Source organism: Pan troglodytes, chromosome 15, assembly GCF_028858775.2.
Source record: "Pan troglodytes isolate AG18354 chromosome 15, NHGRI_mPanTro3-v2.0_pri, whole genome shotgun sequence".
NCBI classification, from domain to species: Eukaryota; Metazoa; Chordata; class Mammalia; order Primates; family Hominidae; genus Pan; species Pan troglodytes.
The window spans coordinates 89491425-89516271 of NC_072413.2; the positions used below are offsets into that span (position 1 = coordinate 89491425).

Consider the following 24847-nt stretch of genomic DNA (forward strand, 5'->3'; position numbering starts at 1 on the left):
ATGGATTTGAGTATGGTATAAAGAAAAAAATAATTCAATCTGACTAGCAAGTAACCAAAAACAGCCATGCAAAGGCCGACTGGGTATCCATCAGGATGATAATGGTTGCTGTATTGAGAAGGAAAGATGACTAGCTTAAGGTACCTTTAAGGACCTATGATTCTATTGCAGCAGTTTCTAATCTTTCTCACTAGCAAGGACACTTCTGTTTTGTTTGTTTGTTTGTTGAGATGGTGTCTCTATCACTCATACTGCAATGTAGTGGTGCCATCAAGGCTCACTGCAGCCTCTACTTCCCTGGGCTCAGGTGGTCCTTCCACCTCAGCCTCCCAAGTAGCTGGAACTACAGGCATGTGCCACCATGCCCAATGTTTGTATTTTTTGTAGAGGCGGAGTTATGCCATGTTGCCCAGGCTGGTCTCAAACTCCTGGGCTCTAAAAGTGCTAGAATTATAGGCGTGAGCCACCAACCCCAGCCAAGAACACTTCTTAATGTAACACAGATGGATTCCATGTTTAAAAATGTGTCTAAGCAAGGCACAATGGTGTATCCCTGTAGTCCCAGCTAGTTACGGGGCTGAGGAGGGAGGATTGCTTGAGGCCAGGAGTTGGACGCTGCAGTGCACTATGATCACACCTGTGAATAATAGCCACTGTACTCCAGCCTGAGCAACATATCAAGACCCCATCTCTAAAAAAAAAAAAAAATGAAAAATTTATCTGCCAAACTGCATATTAACTCTGTTCAGTCATTTATATAACTGTCAATCATGAGACCAGTAGTCTCACTGGACTAAAGTGCTGCCAGCCAGAAATAAACAGATGAGAATCTGATTTGGTTGTGCAGTATTACTAAGTCTATAATTTTTATTCAGAATTTTGGAAAACACCTCAAACTCCACTTTTTATACTATCTTAAAGGACTTCCAGATATCACAGACACCAGGCAGGCAATCTGATCCAGACTGAGTAGCAGTTCAAGCTCAAAACTATTAACATTCTAAGAACAACATGCCAAAAATTAGTTAAGGTTTCATTTTTAGTTTACCTTTATAATTCACCAGAACAGAACAAATGGTAGAAGAATTTGCAGTTAATCTATAATTCTGGCAGCCTAAATACTTTACAAGGTTATCCGCTCAGTAAATACTATGCACTTATTATAAGGCTCCAGAGAAGACAAAATTAAAGTTATGTTATTTTCCCTCAAAATAGCATGGAATGAAAATACTAAGAAATTTAAGAGGTAAAGAGGCCACGGTATAAATTCTAATACCACCATCTATGTGGCAGGTAATGCTTAGAAAGTGAGGTAACCTCTCTGAGACTCAGTTTCCTCATCATTAGGATGGGAAAGATATATACTGTTATGAAAACTACTCATAATATAGATACCACTTTTTTTTTTTTTTTTGAGATGGAGTCTCGCTCTGTCGCCCAGGCTGGAGTGCAGTGGCGCAATCTCGGCTCACTGCAAGCTCCACCTCCCAGGTTCACGCCATTTTCCTGCCTCAGCCTCCTGAGTAGCTGGGACTGCAGGTACCCGCCACCACGCCCAGCTTATTTTTTGTATATTTAGTAGAGACGGGGTTTCACCGTGTTAGCCAGGATGGTCTCGATCTCCTGACCTCATGATCTGCCCGCCTCGGCCTCCCAAAGTGCTGGGATTACAGGTGTGAGCCACCACGCCTGGCTGGTACTACTTCTTAGTGATGAAAACAAAGTTGGCAGAAAATAACAATCATCTTGGGGGTGAAGGGAACAACCTGCCCAAATTAGATGGCTCCTAAAATTCTGATAAATACTTACGATTATCAGCCCAATAAAGGCTACTAGGATAAGCGTAAAGCCAATAACACATTCTGCTATAACGTATATTCAGAATCACTTTGTGGCTGATGCTTAAGTCAGGGTATAGCCAGACATATGCTCTTAATTACCCATTTGACAAATCTAGCAAGTTTATAAAATTTTAGAAACTGCTTTTCTGTTTTCCTTGAAGATTCCAAATATTACAGCAACTTTTCTCCAAATTATCTTGCTTATCACCCAAAAACCTATAGGCTGAGACACATGAATCTGTTCATTCATTCTCAAAACAGTTTCAATCTTTCCTTTTTCTTAAGATGTGCTTTTACTCTTCAGCTGAATACAACTTCAAAACATGTATTTAATGTATTTAAGTATGGAAGACCAAAGCCAAATATTCCAGGCTCTAGATTTTTCCATTAAACTTAAGTTTTCTTAAGAACACTAAATGCAATACAGTATTATATCAGACTATCAAACTATCAAGAAAATATACTGTATGAATGTTTGGTGGACAAATAAATCACGACTAAATATATTTAGGAGTTGACACCAGCATTCCTAACCACTATTTGTGTGGTCAAACAAGTCACGACCTTTACGCATCACCCAATGGGAAAAATAAAAACAATACTAACTTCTTTCTAGTATTTTAAAGATCAGTGATGAAGCAAAGCACTTTATGAACAAGCTGGTAATCTTCTTTCTTCTCAATTAACTATTTTGTATCTGCATCTTCTGGGCAATGAGGGAACTGATCTTGACTTCATTGGCTATATAGAGCACTCATCCTGTGTGTCTGTGTGGGTGTACGTGAAGCGCACGTGCGTGTGTACTGAATGAATACCATTTAATAACAGCACTAGTTGATACTAAGTGAAAGATTTACTTTCTAATATTTCTTTGCATATTAGAAAGGTTTAAGAAAGTGTATTTTGAGTACACTGTACTGTGAAGTACAGTTACCTTCAAAACTGTAGTATCATAATAAGACCCTATTCAGGAATCTGTAAAAGAAATCAGATTCATATGACAGATTCCTATCTACACAGTACTGCTGTAGAGGGAGATACTAATGTTCCTTCTGCACTATCATCTACAACAGGAATTTTCACCATTTAACTGTGTTTGTAGCAGCTTATCACATCAATGGTCACCTTTTTTTTTTTTTTAGGTAAAAACAAGGAAATTTTAGGGCTCAGTTGCTATAATAGGTGGAACACAAACTCCACTTTAACTTGTGGCAAGCTTTTTAAATTTAAAATTATTGTGTTAAACACTATAGGAATTGGCAGAAATCCTATTTTAGAATTTCACTGCCAAACTGTTGTAATCTCTTCTAAATTTTTCACTATAAGCAATCAGATAATAAACTCATTTACTCAAAAGGAAAATACGCAAGATAAAACACATCTTCAAAATTTTACCTGTTGTTTCTGGTATGCGGTGTTAGGATTTATTTTGGACTCTAAAAGTAGAGAACCTAGGAAACAGAAAAAGACATTCCATTATGTTACTGTAAAACAGCAAAATTATATTCCCTTACATACACACATATTTCCTTAAAAAAAAAAAAAAATTTTTTTTTTTTTTTTTTTTTTTAATGAGACAGGGCTTCTCTCTGTCGCCCAGACTGGAGTGCACTGGCACGATCCTCAGCTCACTGCAACCTCCACCTCCGAGGCTCAAGAGATTCTCCTGCCTCAGCCTCCCGAGGAGCTGGGATTACAGGTGTGTGCCACCACACCAGGCTAATGTTTTGTATTTTTAGTAGAGACGGGGTTTCACCATGTTGGTCAGGCTGGTCTCAAACTCCTGACCTCAGGTGATCCACCAGCCTCGGCCTCCCAAGGTGCTGGCATTATACCCGTGAGCCACTGCGCCTGGCCTCAAAAAATATTTTTAAATATTTTTTCACTTTTTGTAGAGATAGAGTCTCGCTATGTTGCCCAGGCTGGTCTCCAACTCCTGGGCTCAAGTGATCCTCCCACTGCCCCCTCCTCCCAAAGTGCTGGGATTGCAGGTGCAAGCCACTGTGCCCGACCAGATTTCCTTTTCTGAACATTTGATGCAAACTCAACTTCAGTTATAGAAAAATTATTATTATTGGGGACAGAGTCTCACTCTGTTGCCAGGCTGGAGTGCAGTGGTGTGATCTCGGCTCACTGCAACCTCCGCCTCCTAAGTTCAAGCGATTCTCCTGCCTCAGCCTCCTGAGAAGCTGGGAGTACAGGCATGCGCCACCACACCCAGATAATTTTGTATTTTTAGTAGAGATGGTGTTTCACCATGTTGGCCAGGATGGTCTCAATCTCTTGACCTCCCAAAGTGCTGGGATTACAGGCGTGAGCCACCGCGCCTGGCCTAGAAAAATTATTTTTAAAACAAGGTAAGTTTAATTACAGTAACTTGTAACCTAAGAAATGTTTTTCTGAGATAGGGTCTTGGCTCTGTTGCAGTTGTGCGATCTCAGCTCACTGACTGCAACCTCCACCTTCTGGGTAGTTGGGACAGGTGCCAGCTACCATGCTTGGTTAATTTTTTTATTTTTTGTACAGATGGGGTCTCCCTTTATTGCCCAGGCCGGTCTCTGGGCTCAAACAATCTACCCATCTTGGCCTCCCAAAGTGCTGGGACTACAGGCATGAGCCACTGCACCCAGCCAATAAATGTTTTATATACGTGCTTACTTTTAGCAGGAAAGACATTATAATCTGACGAGTAAGGACTGGGTAACAATAGAAATCTACTAATTTATGGACAGCAGAAGGTAATTAAACAACACAGTGTGAAGTCAGATGATCTGGGTTAAAATCTCTTATATATTGTATGACTTCCCATACCCCTCTCCTCTTATCAACCAGTTCTAGTTTATACCTGCAAGTACTACCTGAAGACAAACTCTGGCCCAAAATATTTGAGAAAAAGCAGTTTTCTCTGCAACTGTCTCTCATACGGAGCTTTCATTTCTTCTATTACACTTAACAATTGCTTTACCCATTCCAAATAGTGGTTAGATGGCTAAGAGCGCTCTTAACATTTCCAAATTTAGTTTGCTTTTACATCAAAATTCATTTGTTTTATGAATGCTGTCCAGTATTAATGATTTAATGACCATTCACTACTGTGTGCTCAGAACAGTACCAAGTAATACCGAACACAGTAAATTAACCAAGTTCTGATAACTCAATTTGTATATGTCTTATGCACATGAACAGCTTTCCACTTCACACCAACCCTCCCAACTATGTCTAGGACAGGTGACCTAATTAATCCAAAATCTCTTTCTTATCCTTTGAGTACTTAAGGTAACTAAACATTCACCATATTATTTTTTCCCACCTGTATTCCCCACAAACCCCATTTCTTTGGGCTTTTCTTCTTTACAAAAACTGGTTTTGGCTTAGGACGCTCAGATAAGCATTCTCACATTTTGGAGAAAATACTGTTTTAATCTTCTTCCTCTTTATCCAACTTTTGCCAGATTAATCAAAACACATTTTCCAGTGCCCCTTCAATTCTCTTTACGCTCAATTTTCAGGATTTTATTTTGGTTATTAACAGCTGTGCTAGTGATACATTCATAACAAGAAAAAGCAGCAGGTGGCCAGGTGTGGTGGCTCACACCTATAACCCAGCACTTTGGGAAGCTGAGGTGGGAGGATCGCCTGAGGCCAGGAGTTTGAGAACAATTTGGCCAATAAAGCAGGACCTTGCCTCTGCAAACATAAAATAACAATAAAATAAAATAAAAATAAGAAAAAGTAGGCTGGGCGTGGTGGCTCACGCCTGTAATCCCAGCATTTTGGAAGGCTGAGGTGGGCAGATCGCTTGAGGTCACGAGTTTGAGACCAGCCTGGCCAACATGGTTAAACCCCATCTGTACTAAAAATACAAAAATTAGCCGGGCATGGTTGCAGTGAGCTGAGATTGCATCACTGCAATCCAGCCTGGTCAACAGAGACTCTGCCTCAAAAAAAAAAAAAAAAAAAAAAGAAAAAGAAAGAAAAAATAAATTAGCTGGATGAGATAGGGCATGCCTATAATTCTAGCTACTCAAGAGACAGGCAGGAGGATCTCCTGAGCCCAGAATCTCAAGACTACAGTGAGCCATGATTGCGCCACTACACTCTAGACTGGGTTCTAGACTGGGTGATAAGGGATCCTGTCTCAAAAAACAAAGGCAAGGTGCAGTGGCTCATGCCTGTAATCCCAGCACTTTGGGAGGTCGAGATGGGAGGATTGCTTGAGGCTAGCCTGGTCTCATATATAGGATGGTGAGACCCCATACTATATATTTTTAATATAAAATTTTTAAAAAAGTATAAAAATCTCCAACTATCTTTGTAGTCTTTCATTATTTTAATTACTAGAATAAAAATTGCATTCTATTATTCTCCACGGAAATCATAAAGTATATAAAGTACATTATGGATCAATATTACTTTTTTTTTTTTTTTGAGACGGAGTTTCACTCTTGTTGCCCAGGCTGGAATGTAATGGTGCAATCCCGGCTCACCACAACCTCTGCCTCCTGGGTTCAAGTGATTGTCCTGCCTCAGCCTCCTGAGTAGCTGGCCATGTGCCACCATGCCTGGCTAATTTTGTATTTTTAGTAGAGACAGGGTTTCTCTATGTTGGTCAGGCTGGTCTTGAATTCCCAACCTCAGATAATCTGCCCGCCTAGGCAGGCAGGTGGGTCACTTGAGGTCAGCAGTTCGAGACCAGCCTGGCCAACATGGTGAAACCCCGTCTCTACTAAAGACACACAAAAACCTACTTTGAAATACAACTCATATTCTCAGACACAATCTATCTCCATAAAATTACAAAAGTAAAATAGAGTGAAAGAATTGCATTACTTTATCAAACTATATTTCAGAAGATGCAAGATCTCTAATGGCATAGGACCCAACTAGGAAACGCTTCTCTAAAAGTTAAACTGCACAAAAGTACAACCTATATAAAAGAAAAAATTGGGCATCACAATTAAAAACTTGTTTGTGCTGCAAACAATACCATCAAGTAAAAAGAAAGCCCACAGAATGAGAGAAAAGATTTGGAAAGCATATATCTGGTAAAGGACTTGTATCCGGAATATATAAAGGACTCTTACAACTCAATATTAAAATGTGGGCAATGAATTTGAATAGAAATTTATCCAAAACGGATATACAAAAAACTAGTAAGCATATGAAAAGAGGCTCAGCATTAGTCATTAAGGAAATGCAAATCAAACCCACAAATAAGGGCCAGGCACGGTGGCTCACGCCTATAATACCAGCACTTTGGGAGGCTGAGGCAGGTGGATCACTTGAAGTCAGGAGTTCGAGACCAACCTGGCCAAAATGGTGAAACCCCATCTCTACTAAAGACACACAAAAAATTAGCTGGGCATGGTTGTGCATGTCTTTAAACCCAGCTACTCAGGAGGCTGAGGCAGGAGAATCACTTTAACCTGGGAGGTGGAGGTTGCAGTGAGCCAGGATTGCACCACTGCACTCCAGCCTGGACGACAGAGACTCTGTCTCAAATGAAAACAAAAACCAAAACCACAAATGAGATACCATTTAGTACCCACTAGAATGTCTACAATCAAAGACAAGACAATAACAAGCGGTGACAAGGCTGTACAGAAATGGGAAGCTTCATACATTGCTTCTGGGAATATAAAATGAGGCATCAATTTTGGAAAAGTTTGGCAGTTCCTTCAAAAGTTAAGCAGTTACCTTGCAATTTCCCTTCTCGGTATATATCCAAGAGAAATGAATACATGCCCAGACAAAAACTTGTACATTTATATTCACAGCAAGGTTATTTACAACAGCAAAAAATGAACAGATAAATTCAATGTGGCATATACTCAGCTACACAGAGTAATGAAAACCTAACACATTACAATAGGTATAAACCTTGAAAACATATGAAATTTAAGAAGCCCATCATAAAATACCACATGTCCAGATAGATAATGTGTGTGCGTGTGTGCGTGTGTGTGTATGTTTTTTTTTTTTAGACAGTCTCTCTGTCGCCCAGGCTGGAGTGCAGTGGCGTGATCTGAGCTCACTGCAGCCTCTGCCTCCTGGGTTCAAGCAATTCTCCTGCCTCAGCCACCTGAGTAGCTGGGACTACAGGCACGTTCCCAGTCCAGACAGGTAAATTTAGAGACAGAAAATAGATTAGTGGTTGTTTAGGGCTGGGAGGAAGTGAAAGTGGGTAGTGATTGCTAACGGGCACATGATTTTTTTCAGAGGAGACAAAATGTTCTAAAATTAGATTGTGGTGATGGTTGCAAACCTGTGATTATACTAAAAAACAATGAATTGTACATTTTGAATTGGTGAATTATATAGTATGTAAATACTGTTAAAAAAAAAAACAAAAAATAGGTGGAGTGCAGCCTAGGCAATATAGTGAGACCTTGTCTCTATAAAAAAATTTGAAAAATTAGCCAAGTGTGGCAGCGCACGCCTGTAGTCCTAGCTGCTCAGGAGGCAGAGGTGGGAGGATTGCCTAAGCCTTGGAAATGCAGGTTGCAGTGAGCCAAGACCATGCCACTGCACTCCAGCCTAGGCAACAGAGCAAGACCCAGTCTCAAAAAAACAAAACAAAACAAACACACACACACAAAAAGGTAAACTGTAAAGTATAAATATTCATACAATGGATACCACGAACAATGTTAATATATGAATCAAAGAGTAAACACAACAGATATTTTACAAACCTGAGTAAAAGACAGCTGAGACAAAGGTATAAACCATAGAATTCAATTTACACAAAGCTCACAAAGTGGCAAAATTAACCTATCATTAGGCTAGCAGTTTTCTCTGGGTAGGATAGTGACTGCGGAGGAACATGAAGTAGGCTTCCAGAGTAGTGGTTATGTTGTTTTTTCAATGGTGTGCTGGTTATTTTTTGAAAATTCATCAAATTGAATACTTATGATTTGTGTACCTTTTTGATGTATTATACTGCAATTCAAAAGTTTTTTTAAGTTTAAGAAGTCAGAAACACATAGCACAGGGGATTGAGGTTGTTATTCAAGTTGTGCTTTCAAGAAACACACGCCTGATTTTTACAGTCACTAAAACAAAAAACACGGCAGTAGTGGTATGACATTGTCAGTCACCTAATCCCTAATAGCAATTATTTCTCAAGTACCAGTCTCCTTTACATTTTCTTCAAAACTCTCTTAGTAGTGTTTACAGGATCAGGATAATAAGAAAGAGGGGGAAAAAAAGGTTTGACGTACTCCCTTCCAAAGTTCTGGCTAAAACAGGACACACTAGAAGCTTCTAGTGTTGGGAAATGTTTTTCTGGTCTATTCAGGATATTAGAGGGAAGTATCCCCTGAAACTCTCTTTTCAGCCATATCACACAGTTTTGGTCTAGGAAGTCCAGCTCTGATCCCCAATACCATATTCCCAAAGAGATAAGTAGGCTGTAGAGGCCAGAACACCGGAAAGTCTTTCAACTTGAGGGCTCAGTAAGACAATAAATAAAAGACACAATACTAGGTTTATTCCTAGTCTATTAGGTTTCCCTCCATCACCTAATAGGTTTTATTGAGCCAAGTTATAAACACTAAACCAATCAACTATAACAGATCCAGTTCAGTGTTAATATCAATTAACACAATCCTTCCCCCCAACAAGTTTGTTTGTATTTTGTTGCTATAGCTACAGTATTAGGCACAGTAATTCTATCCTACTAAGGTATGGGTATGGATGGGGATATAGAGCTCAACTTTAGGAGAGGAATTTATTAAATAACATGGTAGCAGAGATGACAGGCGAGAAATGATGATCCTTAGCAGGAGACCTCAGCAACATTAAGAGGGAGGCAGAGAAGGTTCTAACTAAGAGCAACACGTTTCTGATAACAGTTATGTCTAGTGGAACTCAATAACTGAAGCACACACTCAAGACAGACCCCATTCACCCCAACTCATTTGAGAAACACATCTATCCTCTCCAATGAAACAGATGCCCTTATCTCCCAAGAGGAATCTTTTGTTTACACACACACACACACACACACACACGCGCGATACCTTTTCCCACACATCTGAGAAAGACATTGTCACAAAGACCAAGGAAAGGAAATCCTACACTCCAATTCAAGAAAACTCCAATATTGAGACTTGAGAAAGAATGAGAAAGGAAACACAGAGAAAAATGAAAATCAAGAGAGTGCTCAAGCTAAGCGGAATGCATCAGTACAATTAGATCTGCCACTGTGGAATCTATCATTCCTAACAAGTTCTAATGTCTACTAATTGATATGTGCACTTGGACTTTCTCAAAAAAATAAGGCGTCCTTAATACTCATTTACCAGTACCAAGACTGAAAATTGAATCATCTTCACCTACCCAACTTTTAAACACATACTACTCTTTGGGCCAACTATTCTTCTAGGAAATTACCCTACACCCTCAGATAAGTGCCAAGGTATATGGATAAAGATTTCATTAGGAGAGTCTGTAATGGCAACAAACTAAAAACAATCTATACCAGCTGTTCTCAAAATGTGATCTGAGGACACTATGGGGCCTGCAAAGTCAAGATTATTTTCAAAATGATACTACAAGGTTACATGCCTTTTCCACCATTAATTCTCTCAGAGTCTACACTGATACTGCCAAAGACTGAATGCAGAAGCAGATGAGAATCTTTCTGGTTTTTCAAAAATTAGGCCAGATGTTGCAATTTGTAAAAGTAGGCCAGGCATGGTGGCTCACGCCTGTAATCACAGCACTTCAGGAGGCCGAGGTAGGCGAATCACTTGATGTCAGGAATTCGAGATCAGCCTGGCCAACATGGTGAAACCCCGTCTCTACTAAAAATATAAAAATTAGCTGGGTGTGGTGGTGCATGCCTGTAATTCCAGCTACTAGGGAGGCTGAAGCAGAATTGCTTGAACCTGGGAGGCAGAGGTTGCAGTAAGCTAAGATTGTGCCACTGCACTCCAGCCTAATTGACAGTGAGACTCTGTCTCAAAGAAAAAAAAAAAAAAGACACTCTTCTCATTAAACTCTTATTTTAGAAAAGTTATTTTTTCTTAATGATATTTTGTTAACATGCTACGTTAAAACATTATTTTTAAATGATTTTTTTCCTAAAGTCTGTTTTAATTTCTAATATGGTAAATATTGATAAATACAATCCAAATAAACATCTGGGGAATCCTCAATTTAAGAGTATAAAGGTATCTAGCTGGGCGTGGTGGCACGCGCCAATGACCCCAGGTACTTGGGAGTCTGCTATGGGAGGATCACTTAAGCCTGGCTAATTTTTTTGGCCGGGCGCGGTGGCTCACGCCTGTAATCCCAGCACTTTGGGAGGCAGAGGCAGGTGGATCACGAGGTCAGGAGATCGAGACCATCCTGGCTAACACGGTGAAACCCCGTCTCTACTAAAAATACAAAAAATTAGCCGGGCGTGGTGGTGGGCGCCTGTAGTCCCAGCCACTCGGGAGGCTGAGGCAGGAGAATTGCATGAACCCGGGAGGCAGAGCTTGCAGTGAGCCGAGATGGCACCACTGCACTCCACCCAGCCTGGGCGACAGAGTGAGACTCCAACTCAAAAAAAAAAAAAAAAAGAAGCCTGGCTAATTTTTGTATTTTTTTTTTTTTTAGTAGAGACAGGGTTTCACCATGTTGGCCAGGATGGTCTTGATCTCTTGACCTCATGATCTGCCCCCGCCCTGGCCTCCCAAAGTGCTGGGATTACAGGTGTGAGCCACCACGCCCAGCTGAGACCTCTATCTCTACAAAAAATAAAAATTTGCCAGGCATGGTGGTACAGGCCCATAGTTCCAGCCGCTTGGGAGGCTGGGGTAGGAGGATTGCTTGAGGCCAGGAGGTTGAGGCTGCAGTGAGCTCTGATCACACCACTGCACTCCAGCCTGGGCGACAGAGCGAGACCCTGTCTGAAAAAAACAAAATAAAATATAAAAATGAAAACAAAACAAACAAAAAAAAGTCTAAAGGTATCCTGAGAAAAAAAGTTTGAGGAATGCTACACTGTGCCACCAACAAGCTACTGTGTGAATAAGTACAGTGGAATACTACACCACTTTTAAATGAGATCTGTGTATCCTGACATTAATTGATGTCCCAAATATACTGATAATAGAGGTGTTTACAATTAGGAAATGGGAAAACAATGTCAAAAGGAGAAATGCGACTCAGAACATCACCAAGACAACTGCAGGTAGAAACTGTCACATTCCAATAGCAAGAAAAAATATAAGAAAGGCCAAGGCGGGCGGATCACAAGGTCAGGAGTTCAAGACCAGCCTGGCCAACATGGTGAAATCTCATCTCTACTAAAAATACAAAAATTAGCTGGGCATGGTGGTGCGTGCCTGTAAACCCAGCTACTCGGGAAGCTGAGGCAGGAGAATCGCTTGAACCCGGGAGGCAGAGGTTGCAGTGAGCCGAGATCGCACCACTGCACTCCAACCTGGGTGACAGAGCGAGACTCCATCTCAAAAAAAAAAAAAAAAAAAGTTCCCTCCCTGCTTCATATCTTGGTTCTTCCTATAAAATGAAATGTGAGGCCCTTTCTTGTAGGGTGCTACCAACCCCCACCAAAACACAGCACAACACTACACCTCTGGGGATTGGAGATAAAGATGGCTGGTAGTACAGAGTGAGGTATCCTTCTAACAAAGTCTACATTACAGAGAACTCAGCAAATATTTTTAAAAGGAAAGGTTTTGCATAAAAATTATAGATTTCTTGCCAGGTGCAAGTTAATACAACAAGATTTATGGTTAAGAAAAAAATAATACCTACCTCACAGGGTTGCCATTAGCATTAACTGAAATTTTTTATTCAAGTGCCTGTCCCAATATGTAGTACATAACCAGCACTCAATACTTTTTTTTGAGACGGAGTTTCGCTCTTGTCAGGCTGGAGTGCGGTGGCACGATCTCAGCTCACTGCAACCTCCGCCTCCCGGGTTCAAGTGATTCTCCTGACTCAGCCTCCAGAGTGGCTGGGACTACAGGCGCACACCACCACGCCCAGCTAATTTTTGTATTTTTAATAGAGACGGGGTTTCACCATATTGGCCAAGATGTTCTAGATCTCCTGACCTCATGATCTGCCTGCCTTGGCTTCCCAAAGTGCTTGGGATTACAAGCTGAGCCACCGCGCCTGGCCTCAATACTTGTTTTTTTAGGGCATCATCATACAGTCATTTCACTGGTAACACTGTACTGTTGTATAGCAGGAAAACAAGTATTAATAATGACCCATAAACACCAAGCATTAATAATGACCCATAAACACATTATGAATAAGAGGTTAACCAATATATTCATTTACTGTTTACGAAAAACATTCCAGCACACATTTAGTCAACATTCCATAAAAAAATTACTGACTTTTAAAACTTATGGTAGGCCAGGCATGGTGGCTCGTTACTGTAATCCCAGCACTTTGGAAAGCTGAGGTGGGTGGATCACTGGAGGCCAAGAATTGGAGACCAGCTCAAGACCAGCCCGGGCAACATGGCAAACCCTGTCTCTACAAAAAATGCGAAAATTAGCTGGACATGGTGGTATGTGCCTGTAGTACCAGCTACTTGGGAAGCTGAGGCAGGACGACTGCTTGAACCCAGAATGTTGATGCTGCAATGAGCTATGATCACGCCACTGCGCTCCAGCCTGGGTGAAAGACCAAGACCCTGTCTCTAAAATTTAAAAACAAAAAAACCCAAAAAACACCTTCTGGTACACAGCTTTTATTCATCTGGAAAATTCACTTGTTTAGAAGATTTAACTTCCTCTCACTGAAGAAACGAGATAGTATAGAGAATTCCTGTAATTTTTATGGTTTTATCTTCACTATCAACCAACTAGACTCAGGTAGCAGGGAAGTAATATGGGAGGGTTTGGGTTTGGGTTTAAGTAACTTTGGTCTTCACCACAGCCCTGATTTGGATAAATACTGAAGGATTTCAGAAAGAAGAGCTACACCCTTGTCACTCCTAAGCAAGCAGCTCAACCCATCAGTTTCTAGAGTATATTGTCCTTATCAATATTCAAGGCTTAAGGCAGGGACTTATGTACTATGCTTCATTAGTAGAGAGAATGCACCATCAAAAATGAGTTAATGCCAGCCTGGGCAACATAAGGTGACCCCATCTCTACAAAAATAACAGAAAAAATTAGCCAGGTATGGTGGTGTACACCTGTGGTCCCAGCTACTTGGGACACTGAGGTGAGAGGATTACCTGAGTCTGGTGGTCAAGGCTGCAGTAAGCCCTGATCACTGCACTCCAGCCTGGACAAAAGAGTGAGATCCCGCCTCAAAAAAAGAAAAGTCAATGGGGCCCAAAATCTCATGTAGGTGGGAGACTAAAGTGTGCTTTTTTTTTTTTGAGATGGAATCTCGCTCTGTCGCCCAGGCTGGAGTGCAGTGGCGTGATCTTGGCTCACTGCAAGCTCCGCCTCCCAGGTTCACGCCATTCTCCTGCCTCAGCCTCCTGAGTAGCTGGGACTACATGCTCCCGCCACCAAGCCCGTCTAATTTTTTTTTTTTTTTTTTTTTTTGGTATTTTTAGTAGAGATGGGGTTTCACCGTGTTAGCCAGGATGGTCTCGATCTCTTGACCTCGTGATCTGCCCGTCTCGGCCTCCCAAAGTGCTGGGACTACAGGCGTGAGCCACCGCACCCGGCTGAGACTAAAGTATGCTTTAAACCCGTAACAGGTATGTGCTCCAAGTCCTTCTTTCCTGACTTTTCGGAAAAAAATTTAAATGCCTCATTACATAGTGGCATTTAAAAACTAAAATGGGTCAGGTGTGGTAGCTCACAGCTATAATCCTGGCTACTCAGGAGGGTGAGGTAGGAGCATTGCTTGAGGCAGGAAATTCAAGACTAGTCTGGGCAACACAGTAAGATCCCACCTCCCCTGAAAAAATTTAAAAATAAATCAGCTGGGCCTGGTGGCATGTGTCTATAGTCCCAGCTACTTGGGAGGCTAAGGTAGGAGGATTACTTGAGCCTAAGAGTTTGAGGCTGCAGTGAGCTATGATCGTGGCACTGCACTCCAGCCTGGGTGACAGCAAGACCTTGTCTCTAAATAAACAAACTTTTCAAAGTGAAATACTTCCCCTTGTACCGACACTGAGCTCTTCTTGATAAATATACAGAATGCTTGGCATATACAAGATTCTATACTACTGACCGATCTGTTCATTTCTCTCACAGCTCTTACCCCCAAAAGCTTTTCCACCCTAAGTGTTCTGACCTCCTTTTCTAATCACAGTAGGGATAGAGGCAGACCCACCTACAATGAACATGGAGTTCTATCAAGAGGCAGAAACAGCACAGAATCCCAGTTTTACCATTCGCTAGCAGTGCTGCCTTGAACAAAAACATTTCTCCATGTCTCATTTTCTTCATGCCTCAAGTAACAGTGAGAATTTAACCTGTTTAACTCTAAGATATGAGTCAGAGAACAGATAAAACTATTTTGAAATGTAAAGAATACTTTATAAAATTCAAGGTAAAAACTCAATGTAAGCACACTATTCTGGATGCCTTGGCAAGTACTTCGTAATAAGGAGCACAAATATGATTATGGCCAAAGACACTCTTCAGTGTGTGGAGGAATTCCAACTCCCTTACATTTCTTTCTTTTTTAAATTTTTTGTTTTTAGAAATAGGGTCTCGTTCTGTCACCCAGGCTGGAGTGCAGTAGCATGACCAAAGTTCATGGCAGCCTCAAACTCCTGGGCTCAAGCAATTCTCTGGCTTCAGCCTCCTGAGTAGCTAAGACTACAAGTATGTGCCACATGCCCAGCTAATTTTCTAACTTTTTGTGGAGACAGGGTCTTGCTACGTTGCCCAGGCAGGTATCGAACTTCTGGCCTTGAGCAATCCTCCCCCACCTTGGCTTCCCAAAGTGCTAGGATTACAGATGTGGGCCACTGTGCCCGAGCTACATTTTTTTTTTTTCTGAGACAGGGTCTTGCTTCATCAGCCAGGCTGGAGTAGTGGCTCAGTCACAGCTCACTGTAGCCTCGACCTCTGGGCTCAAGCAATCCTCCTGCCTCAGCCCCAAGCAGCCGGGACTACAGGTGTTTAACACCACACATGGCTAATTTAGAAATTTTTATTTTGTAGAGATGGGGGGTCTCACTTTGTTCCCCAGCCTTGCATTTATCAACTGTAAAACTGGCAGGTGGATATGGTAAAAATCATAATGGTGAAAAGTAGTACAAAGGGGCAGAGGGAGAGAGAGTATCAGGAAGAATAGCTAATGGATGCTGGGCTTAATACCTAGGTGATGGGTTGATCTGTGCAGCAAACCACCATGGCACACGTTTACCTATGTAACAAACCTGCACACGTACCCGGGAATTTAAAATAAAAGTTGAAGAAAAAACAAAAGAAAGAAAAGTAGTATAATGATTTGACCACAAAGGGAGAGCATAAGCAAGGTATGAAATTATTATCCTTACTTCAAGTTAACAGACACAGCATACACTGAAAGAATTAAAAATAAAAACAAAATAATCTGAAATGGAAGATGGAACTTTGCAGGTATTCGGCTATCATAAAAACTGAGAGAAATAAGGTAATCTATCTTCCTTAAAGAAAAGCATGGGCCAGGTGCGGTGTAATCCCAGCACTTTAGGCGGCCAAGTGGGAAAGATCACTTCACATCTGCAGATCAAGACCATTCTGGGCAACACAGTGAGAACCTTTGAAAAAATTCAAAAATTGGGCCAGGCATGGTGGCTCATGCCTGAGCCCAGGAGTTCGAGACCAGCCTGGGCGACAAAGACCCACCCCCTTCCATCTCTTAAAAAAAAGAAAAAAAAAATTTTTTTTAATTACCCAGGCACAGTGGTGTGCACCTGTAATCCCAGCTAGGTGGGAAGATCAACTGAGCCCAGAAGTTTGAGGTTACAGTGAGCTATGATCCTGCCACTGCACTACAGCATGGGCAACAGAGCTCTTAAAAATTAAAAAAAAAAAAAAAAAAAGAAAGAAAAGAAAAGAAAAGAAAAAGAACAGGGTGCGGTGGCTCACCTGAGGTCAGGAGTTCGAGATCGGCCTGGCCAACATGGTGAAACCTCGTCTCTACTAAAAACACAGAAATTCACCAGGCGTGGTGGCAGGCACCTGTAATGCCAGCTACTCGTAAGGCTGAGGCAGGAGAATCGCTTGAACCCGGGAAGCGGAGGTTGCAGTGAGCCGAGATTGTGCCATTGCACTCCGGCCTAAGTGACAAGAGCGAAACACTGACTCAAAAAAAAAAAAAAAAAAGAAAACAAAAAACAAAAGGGACGTGTTCTTACAACCTATTTTGCCAGCAGAAACCTACTGGATAAAGATGCAATCCAAGAAATGGGCCCAGAAGCTTAGTGGGACATCCCTTTTCCTCTAAAGCAAGGTAGGTTGAGTGCCAAGTTACTCGGTTTTGGAAGGGAAGGCATACAGTACTTACCAAGACAGATCTGCTCTGTAACATGAAGGCCACAAGTACTTCCATTTAGAAATTCCCTTCTGTGATTTTTAGACGAGCATATAAGCTCCCCTAACAAGAACTGAGCCTACAGTTGAGATAGCATTATTATAGCTTCCCCGTCCACAAACATAGACCCAATAATGAGAAAATTTTAAAACTACCCAGCCTTTCTATACCCATGCTAACACTATATACATTATAAAATTCCCAAACGCTTTGTCATTACTAAGTAGTGTGTACAGTTTAAAATGAATTGCCTGAATTTGAATCCCAACTCATACCATCTTAATAGATGAATGACTTTGGACATGTTGTCATCCTTTCTGAGAGAACTTTTTAAAAAAAAGAAACGCGGCCGGGTGTGGTGGCTCACGCCTGTAATCCCAGCACTTTGGGAGGCTGAGGAGGGCGGATCACCTGAGGTCAGCAGTTCAAGACCAGCCTGGCCAACATGGTGAAACCCTGTCCCTACTAAAAACACAAAAATTAGCCATGCATGATGGCGGACGCCTGTAATCCCAGGCTTGAGGCTTGAAGCATGAGAATCCCTTGAACCTGGAAGGTGGAGGTTGCAGTGAGCCAAGATGATGCTACTGCACTCCAGCCAGGATGACAGAGATTCTGTCTAAAAAAAAAAAAAACACACACACCATTTATTTCACAGGTATGCAAAAGCCCCTATCACACTATCTCTAGCACTGACCACCAAATTAGCTGATAGCCTATTTCTAAGGTGGATGATTAACACATCACAAAAACTTAATTTTACAGACAATAAAATACTTGAAAAGTGTTAAGAATCAAATATTTATTTTGTTCTAAAGAAATAATCTGAAAATCAAAAGATTTTTTTGGGGAAAAGCTACAAGTAATTTAGAAAAGAAAAACTTCAACACAATAATGACTAGGTCTAGCCCAAGTATGGAAAAGCGCAATAATTTTAAGTTTCTATTGGACAAATGACTCAATTTATGGAAAATCAGAAATACTTTCCATTTTGCTCATGACAACAAAAAGAAAATATCAATTATCCTATGATGGAGAATGGAGCAAGCACACAATAATGGCTGACCCCAACTGGCAGTCAACACAAAAACATTCATGTAAAGCTTGTAGATAAACCATAATTGAAATTTTTTTTTTTTTTTGAGACGGAGTCTCGCTTTGTCACCCAGACTTGAGTGCAGTGGCGCTGATCTTGGCTCACTGCAAGCTCCGCCTCCTGTGTTCACACCATTCTCCTGCCTCAGCCTCCTGAGCAGCTGGGACTACAGGCGCCCGCCACCACACCGGGCTACATTTTTGTATGTTTTTAATAGAGACAGGGTTTCACCATATTAGCCAGGATGGTCTCGATCTCCTGACCTTGTGATCTGCCCGCCTTGGCCTCCCTAAGTGATGGGATTACAGGCATGAGCCACCGTGCCCGGCCGAAAATATCTTTAGGCTAAAGGTAATTTTCATTTTATTTGAAATAAACCTTCAGGCTAATAAAGCAGCAAATGCAAGTAGACAGTAACATGGGAGTTTAATATGGCTAATAGCACTAAATCAGACACTGTTGTAAGAATTACGTAAGTCAATATAAGTAAATTGCTAAAAGAGTTTGGCACATAGTAGGTACTCAGTAAATTTTGACTTATTATCCCTATTTAGATGTGAGAAGAAATGTTAATCATCAACTAAAGATTACTGACAGTATTTCACAAGTATCCTGGAATTTTTTCTAAGTCCATGGTGTGTGTGTATGTGTGTTTGTGTGTGACAGGGTCTCCCTCTGTCACCCAGTGCAGTGGCATGATCACAGCTCACTGCAGCCTCCACCTCCTAGGCTCAAGTGACCCTCCCACCTCAGCCTCCAGAGCAGATAGGACTACAGGCCCGTGCCACCGCACCAGCTAATGTTTGTATGTTTTGTAGAGATGGGGTTTTGCCATGTTGCCCAGGCTGGTCTTGAACTCCTGAGCCCACACAATCCGTCGGCCTGGGCCTCCCAAAGTGCTGGGATTATAGGCGTGAGCCACCACACCCAGCCTAAGTCCATTCTTTGCATTCAGTTTTCCTTACAGCCTAAATTTACAAGGGCACATCAGTAATTCAGTTAAGCTCTCCCTGCTAGATAAAAATTAAAGTCATTTTGTTTTAGTCATTTAACCTCCAACCTGCAAAATGGAGGAAGAGAGATTTGTGGCTATTTCCAAAATGGTAAAAATATAAATGGAGGTTCGGCGCAGTGGCTCACGCCTGTAATCCTAGCACTTTGGGAGGCCGAGGCGGGTGGATCACCTGAGGTACAGAGTTCGAGACCAGACTGGCCAAAATGTTGAAACCCCGTCTCTACTAAAAATACAAAAAAATTAGCCAGGCATAGTGGCACATGCCCATAGTCCCAGCTACTAAGGAGGCTGAGGTAGGAGAATTGCTTGAACTCAGGAGATGGAGGTTGCAGTGAGCCACGATCGTGCCATTGCACTCCAGCCTGGGAGACAAGAGCAAAACCCAATCTCAAAAAAAAAAATCTATACATATTATATATACTATATAGTATATACACTATAATTATATATACTATAGTTATATATATTATATATACTATAGTTATATATTATATATACTACAGTTATATATACTATTATATATACTACAGTTATATATACTATATATTATATACACTACATTTATATATACTATATATTATACATACTATAGTTATATATACTATATATTATACATACTATAGTTATATATACTATGTCATACATACTATAGTTATATATACTATATGTTATACATACTATAGTTACATATACTATATGTTATACATACTATAGTTATATATACTATGTTATACATACTATAGTTATATATACTATATATTATATATACTATAGTTATATATACTATATATTATATATAACTATAGTTATATATACTATTATATATACTATAATAATATATACACGGAAAAAAATTGCTTATATTAATTATGCAGAAAAGCATACTTCTGATAGTACGACATTAAACTTTTATACTTAAAAATATCTTAAAGGATTTTTTGTATAATGAATCAAATTAAACACATGATGTGAAGGTTATATGTATTATTTTTAATATGGATTTCAATAAATTGATCTCAAATCTACATATGCTTTCAGCTGGGATGGGGGTCATGCCTGTAATCCTAATACTCCGGGAGGTCGAGGCGGGTGGACTGCGTGAGGTCAGGAGTTTGAGACCAGCCTTGGCAACAGGGCAAAATCCTGTTTTTATTTTTTTGAAAGTAAAAAATTAAAAAGAAATCTACAGATACTTTCATCTCATAAGAAGCTGATACAAAAAGCCCATACCTTCCAACATACTATGTAAAGTTTTCCAAATGTGTGAAAGATCTAGAGTAGGTTATTATGTGAGTCACATACAAAATTACACTAACACTTGACATTCAAATTGTATTTTAAGAAGCCAATAACTCAGGCCCAGAAAAATAATACCCAACATTCAAAAATTTTTAAATGCCTCCAAAAGAAAATAATTTCTCTCCAGATTTAAGTTACTTTGGGTAACCTTATAACCTGTGGGCAATATACTCCAGATTACCACTTTCAATTTAAATAGAACATCAATATTCCCAGAGTCTTCAATTACAGAAGGGCTAGTCTTGTTGGTTTTTCATGGAATTGGAGTTCTGGGGAGAGTCCAGTTGAAGAAAATTCCTTGAAATTAGTTTGCAATAATTCAGATACAGAATCGCTACAATCATAATAAACTGGCATCGTTAGCAACTGCAAAATATAAACTAATGTACAAAAAGAAGTGGAAGATAACTTACTTTCACGTTTGGAAGTAACAATTTGAGAATAGTTTTACCCCACTTGAGTATTTTAAGTTAAATTCACTGTATATCGCCAAAAACAGTGGCAATCCCTACAGAGAATAAGTCTTTTAAAATATGAAACAGCACGTGTGAAAAAGGAAAAAACGTGAAACACTTATTTTCAAGCAACTTAGTCTTTGAACCTTGAGGGCTGTTTCAAAATTTGTGAAGCATAAACACTAGGGAAGATCCGAAAGGTTTTTAAAAATTATCTGCCAACTTCTCTGCACCTGTTAACCAAATTATGAACACCCATTTAAGCAATCAAAAAAAGCTCATATGATTCCAAATTTACAAGATGTTTATATAGTAAGCTACACACAAAATTCTGCATTACTATAAAAAAGACAACCAACACTGGTGAACAAAAATCTTCGCAAGGGAAAGCGTTTTCTCTTAGTGTAGAGTTGCCAGATACAGTGTTGCCAAGCTTCAACACGATCAGAAACATGTAGCAAAAAGATGTTTAAAAAGAAAAACAAAAAAAGCACAGCAAAACGTTCTTCAAAGTGTGAAAGGTCCAAGAACTTTCTTAGCTCCAAGCAAAGTTTCATGCCTGCTTTACAGATGGGTGAACTAAGGCAGAAGATCGGATTAATCAGTGTCTTTCTCAAGGTCACTCTAGTGCAAAAGAACAGCACACTCCGGACTCCCTATCTCAGGTCCTCGACCTCTCCACACTCCAGGGCGGCACAGCTCAAACACGCTTGGCTCTCCTCGTACCCAAAATGCCACCAGGCACTCAGAGAAAGGAAACATTTCAAGCGCGCTCCGGGGAGCTCCCGCAGGACTGGGGTACCTGGGGCCCGTCCTCCCCCGAGGTGGCCGCCCTCCCCAGCCGTCCCTCTGTTCTCGTGGAGCGAGCGCCATGCCCCGCAAGAACCAGGGAGGCGGCCCAGGGCCGTGGGGGCTGCGAGGGTCCCGCCGCGAGGAGCTTCACTTACCGTCGCTCTCAGCCCTGACAAGCAGGGACATGCCCTTCAGCCGCTCCACGTAGCCAGACGACACATGCCCGGTGCCCCGGTCGTCCCACTGCCGGTCCTCGTTGAGCGTGTACACCTTCACCCGCCGCCGGGTGTCGGTCATCGTGCCGCCCGGGAACCGGGGCGGGGGCCCCGCCAGTAGACGCCCAGGAAAGGGGCCCTGGAGAGGCGAGGGGCGAGGCGTGAGGGCGCCCGCGAGCGGAGGGCTCCCCGGCCTCACTGCCGCCGCTGGGCGCCGCGGGGCCGCGCCGCCGCCTGCATGGCCCGCTCCAGGGACCGAGCTCTGGGCCGCCGCCTTTCCTCGCCTCCGGCTCCCCGGCGCTATTGTCCAGGCCTGGCGAGCCCGGCGCCCGGCAGCCCCGAGGGGGCCGCGCAGCGCTTCGTAGCCTCCCGCCCCGCAGCGCTAGGAACTCGGGGCTCCCGTCACTGCCCTGCTCCCGCCTCCGCCATGATCTCCGCGAAGCAGCTTCCCGCGCCGCCGCTGCCTCCTCAGGCCGCCGCCGCCGCCGCCATATTTTCCTTCCTTATACCTGGCCCTGCCACCGCGGCCAGTGGCTCCCTTCCGCTCCCCCTGTTTTAAACGTCAGAAGCCGACAGGCCCCTGATCCTGCTGCAGCTGCTACCACTGCCCGGGAGACTCTGAGGGCCCCCGGCCGCCCAAGCGACCCGGACTAGTGGAAGTCGGTTTCCCTCCGCCGCCGTCTCTTCCGTCTTCCTCACACAGCCAAAACCGCCGCCATCTTGGTTCGCCCCTCAAAAGCGGCGCGCGGGGCCACCCAGGGAGCAGCTGCAGGGGCGGCTCGTAGCCCCACCATTTAAAGAGACAGCAGCGAGACCGGGAGCCTTACTGCGGCGGAGGCTTCCGACGGAGGCGGGAGGCGGGCGCGGAGTTGCCGAGGTGGCGGGAGCGCAGGGAGCGGAGGAGGCGGGACGCTGATTGCGCCGGTGACAGCCCGAGGCTCCCTCCCGCCTCCTTGCACGCACCGTCGTGCGAGCGCTGGGCGGTGTGTGCGTCCGTCGCGCCCTGTGTTCGTCATCAGCCCCGCTCCAGGATGCACGAGGGGCGTGGATCCGTTTGCGGCCTCTGCCCGCGGGCCCCGGCGCCTCGGCCTCGCCTCCGCCCGCCGCCACCTTCCCTTGTTCCTGCCCCGTCCCTGCCTCTGCCCCTGCCCCTGGCCTGCGGACGCCGGGCAGCGTGGGCCTGGGCCCCTACCCGCTTCCGAGAGCGTTTTCCCGGGGCCGCCTTTATGGCTGAGTCGGGCGCTCGGGACCCACCCGGCGCCTTGCGGACTTGGAATGAAATGGAAACGCTTCCGGGGAAGGTCGCGGGTGTGGGCGCCTAGGTCGGCGCAGCCTTGGGAGCCGCCGTGGGTCGCGGACTGGCGTGGCCAGTGTGGAAACTTGGGACTGTTTGCGATTTCTGGGCGTGGGACCGAGTTCCAAGTGACAATTCTAAAACTTCACCTTACAGCCTAGGCAAGCCCCAAGTGCCCCATTCCTTCATCCCTATCAGAACTGTCTGCCAGCCTTTCTTGTCGGAAAAGGAACTTAGGGCGCTCACAAAAACAAATGCGACACTGTGTAATCGGGAGGAGCAATTCTCAGCATTAGGTAGTCCTGTGTTTTGAAGACCTACTTGATGTCAAGTATTGCTGATCTTCACAAAGGAATATCATTCTCGTTCCTATCATGCAGCTCATATGCCACCATTTTGGTGGCTTTTACCATTTGCCAGGCCTTGCCAGGTCGGGCTTGTCCGCTCGGAATATAATGCAGCCACACACATAACTTTAAATTTTGCAGTAGCCACAAAAAGTACGAAGAAACTGGTGAAATTAGTGTTAACGTTTTAGTGCGGTATTTTCAAAAGTTATTTCAATAATCAAATCACTAATGAGATATACGTTCCTTATTTACCGTACAATGTCTTTAAAATGTGATATATTTTGTCCTTCCAGCAAGTCTCTGTTGGAATACTAAATTTTCATCAGAAATATCTACGTTTAGATTTTATTGAAAAAAAATTTTTTTTGAGACAGGGTCTCTCTGTCACCCATCCTGAAGTGCAGTGGCTCAGTCTCAGCTAACTGCAGCTTCAACCTCCTGGGCTGAAGCGATTCTCCCATCTCAGCCTCCCAAGTAGCTGGGACCACAGGTGCGCAGCACCACTGCCAGTTAATTAATTAAATTTATTATTATTTTTTTTTCGGTAGAGACGGGTTTCACTGTTGCCCGGGCTGGTAGAGTTTATTAAATTTACAGTTGAAAATGTAGATTCACATATTCTGTTATTCCAATCATACTTAAAAGTTTTCCAAAAGCTGAATCAAGTATCAGTTTTTAAATTTAGCTGGGCGCGGTGGCTCACGTGGTCAAGGAGTTCAAGACCAGCCTGGCCAACATAGTGAAACCCCGTCTTCACCAAAAATACAAAAAAATTAGCCGGTCATGGTGGTGTGCGCCTGTAGTCCCAGTTACTCGGGAAGCTGAGGCAGGAGAATCCTTGAACCCGGGAGGCGGAGGTTGCAGTAAGCTGAGATTGTGCCACTGCATTCCAGCCTGGGCAACAAAGCGAGACTCTGTCTCAAAAAATAAAATAAAATAACAATTTAAATTTAAAAATTAAGTAAAATGAAAAATTCAGCTTGTGAGTCGCACTAGCCAAAATTTGAAGGCCTGGTAGC

General features: G+C 42.7%; 1 protein-coding gene across 10 annotated transcripts in view; it reads right to left on the reverse strand.

Moving 5' to 3' along the window:
- PPP4R3A (protein phosphatase 4 regulatory subunit 3A) overlaps positions 1-23474 on the reverse strand; it is a 53359-nt gene extending 29885 nt beyond the window's left edge. The window contains exons 1-3 of one of the 10 annotated variants that reach the window (XM_054665792.2): positions 23377-23474; positions 22125-22323; positions 3237-3292 (exon numbers count right to left, since the gene is read on the reverse strand). In XM_054665792.2, coding sequence (XP_054521767.1) covers positions 3237-3292; positions 22125-22266 — 198 coding nt within the window. In that variant the 5' untranslated portion in view covers positions 22267-22323; positions 23377-23474. Of the gene's footprint in view, positions 1-3236; positions 3293-22124; positions 22324-22593; positions 23313-23376 lie in introns of those variants that run through there. The other 9 variants (XM_054665793.2, XM_063793079.1, XM_063793082.1 and 6 more) reach the window with 9 other exon arrangements.
- Between the last annotated feature and the right edge of the window lie 1373 nt (positions 23475-24847).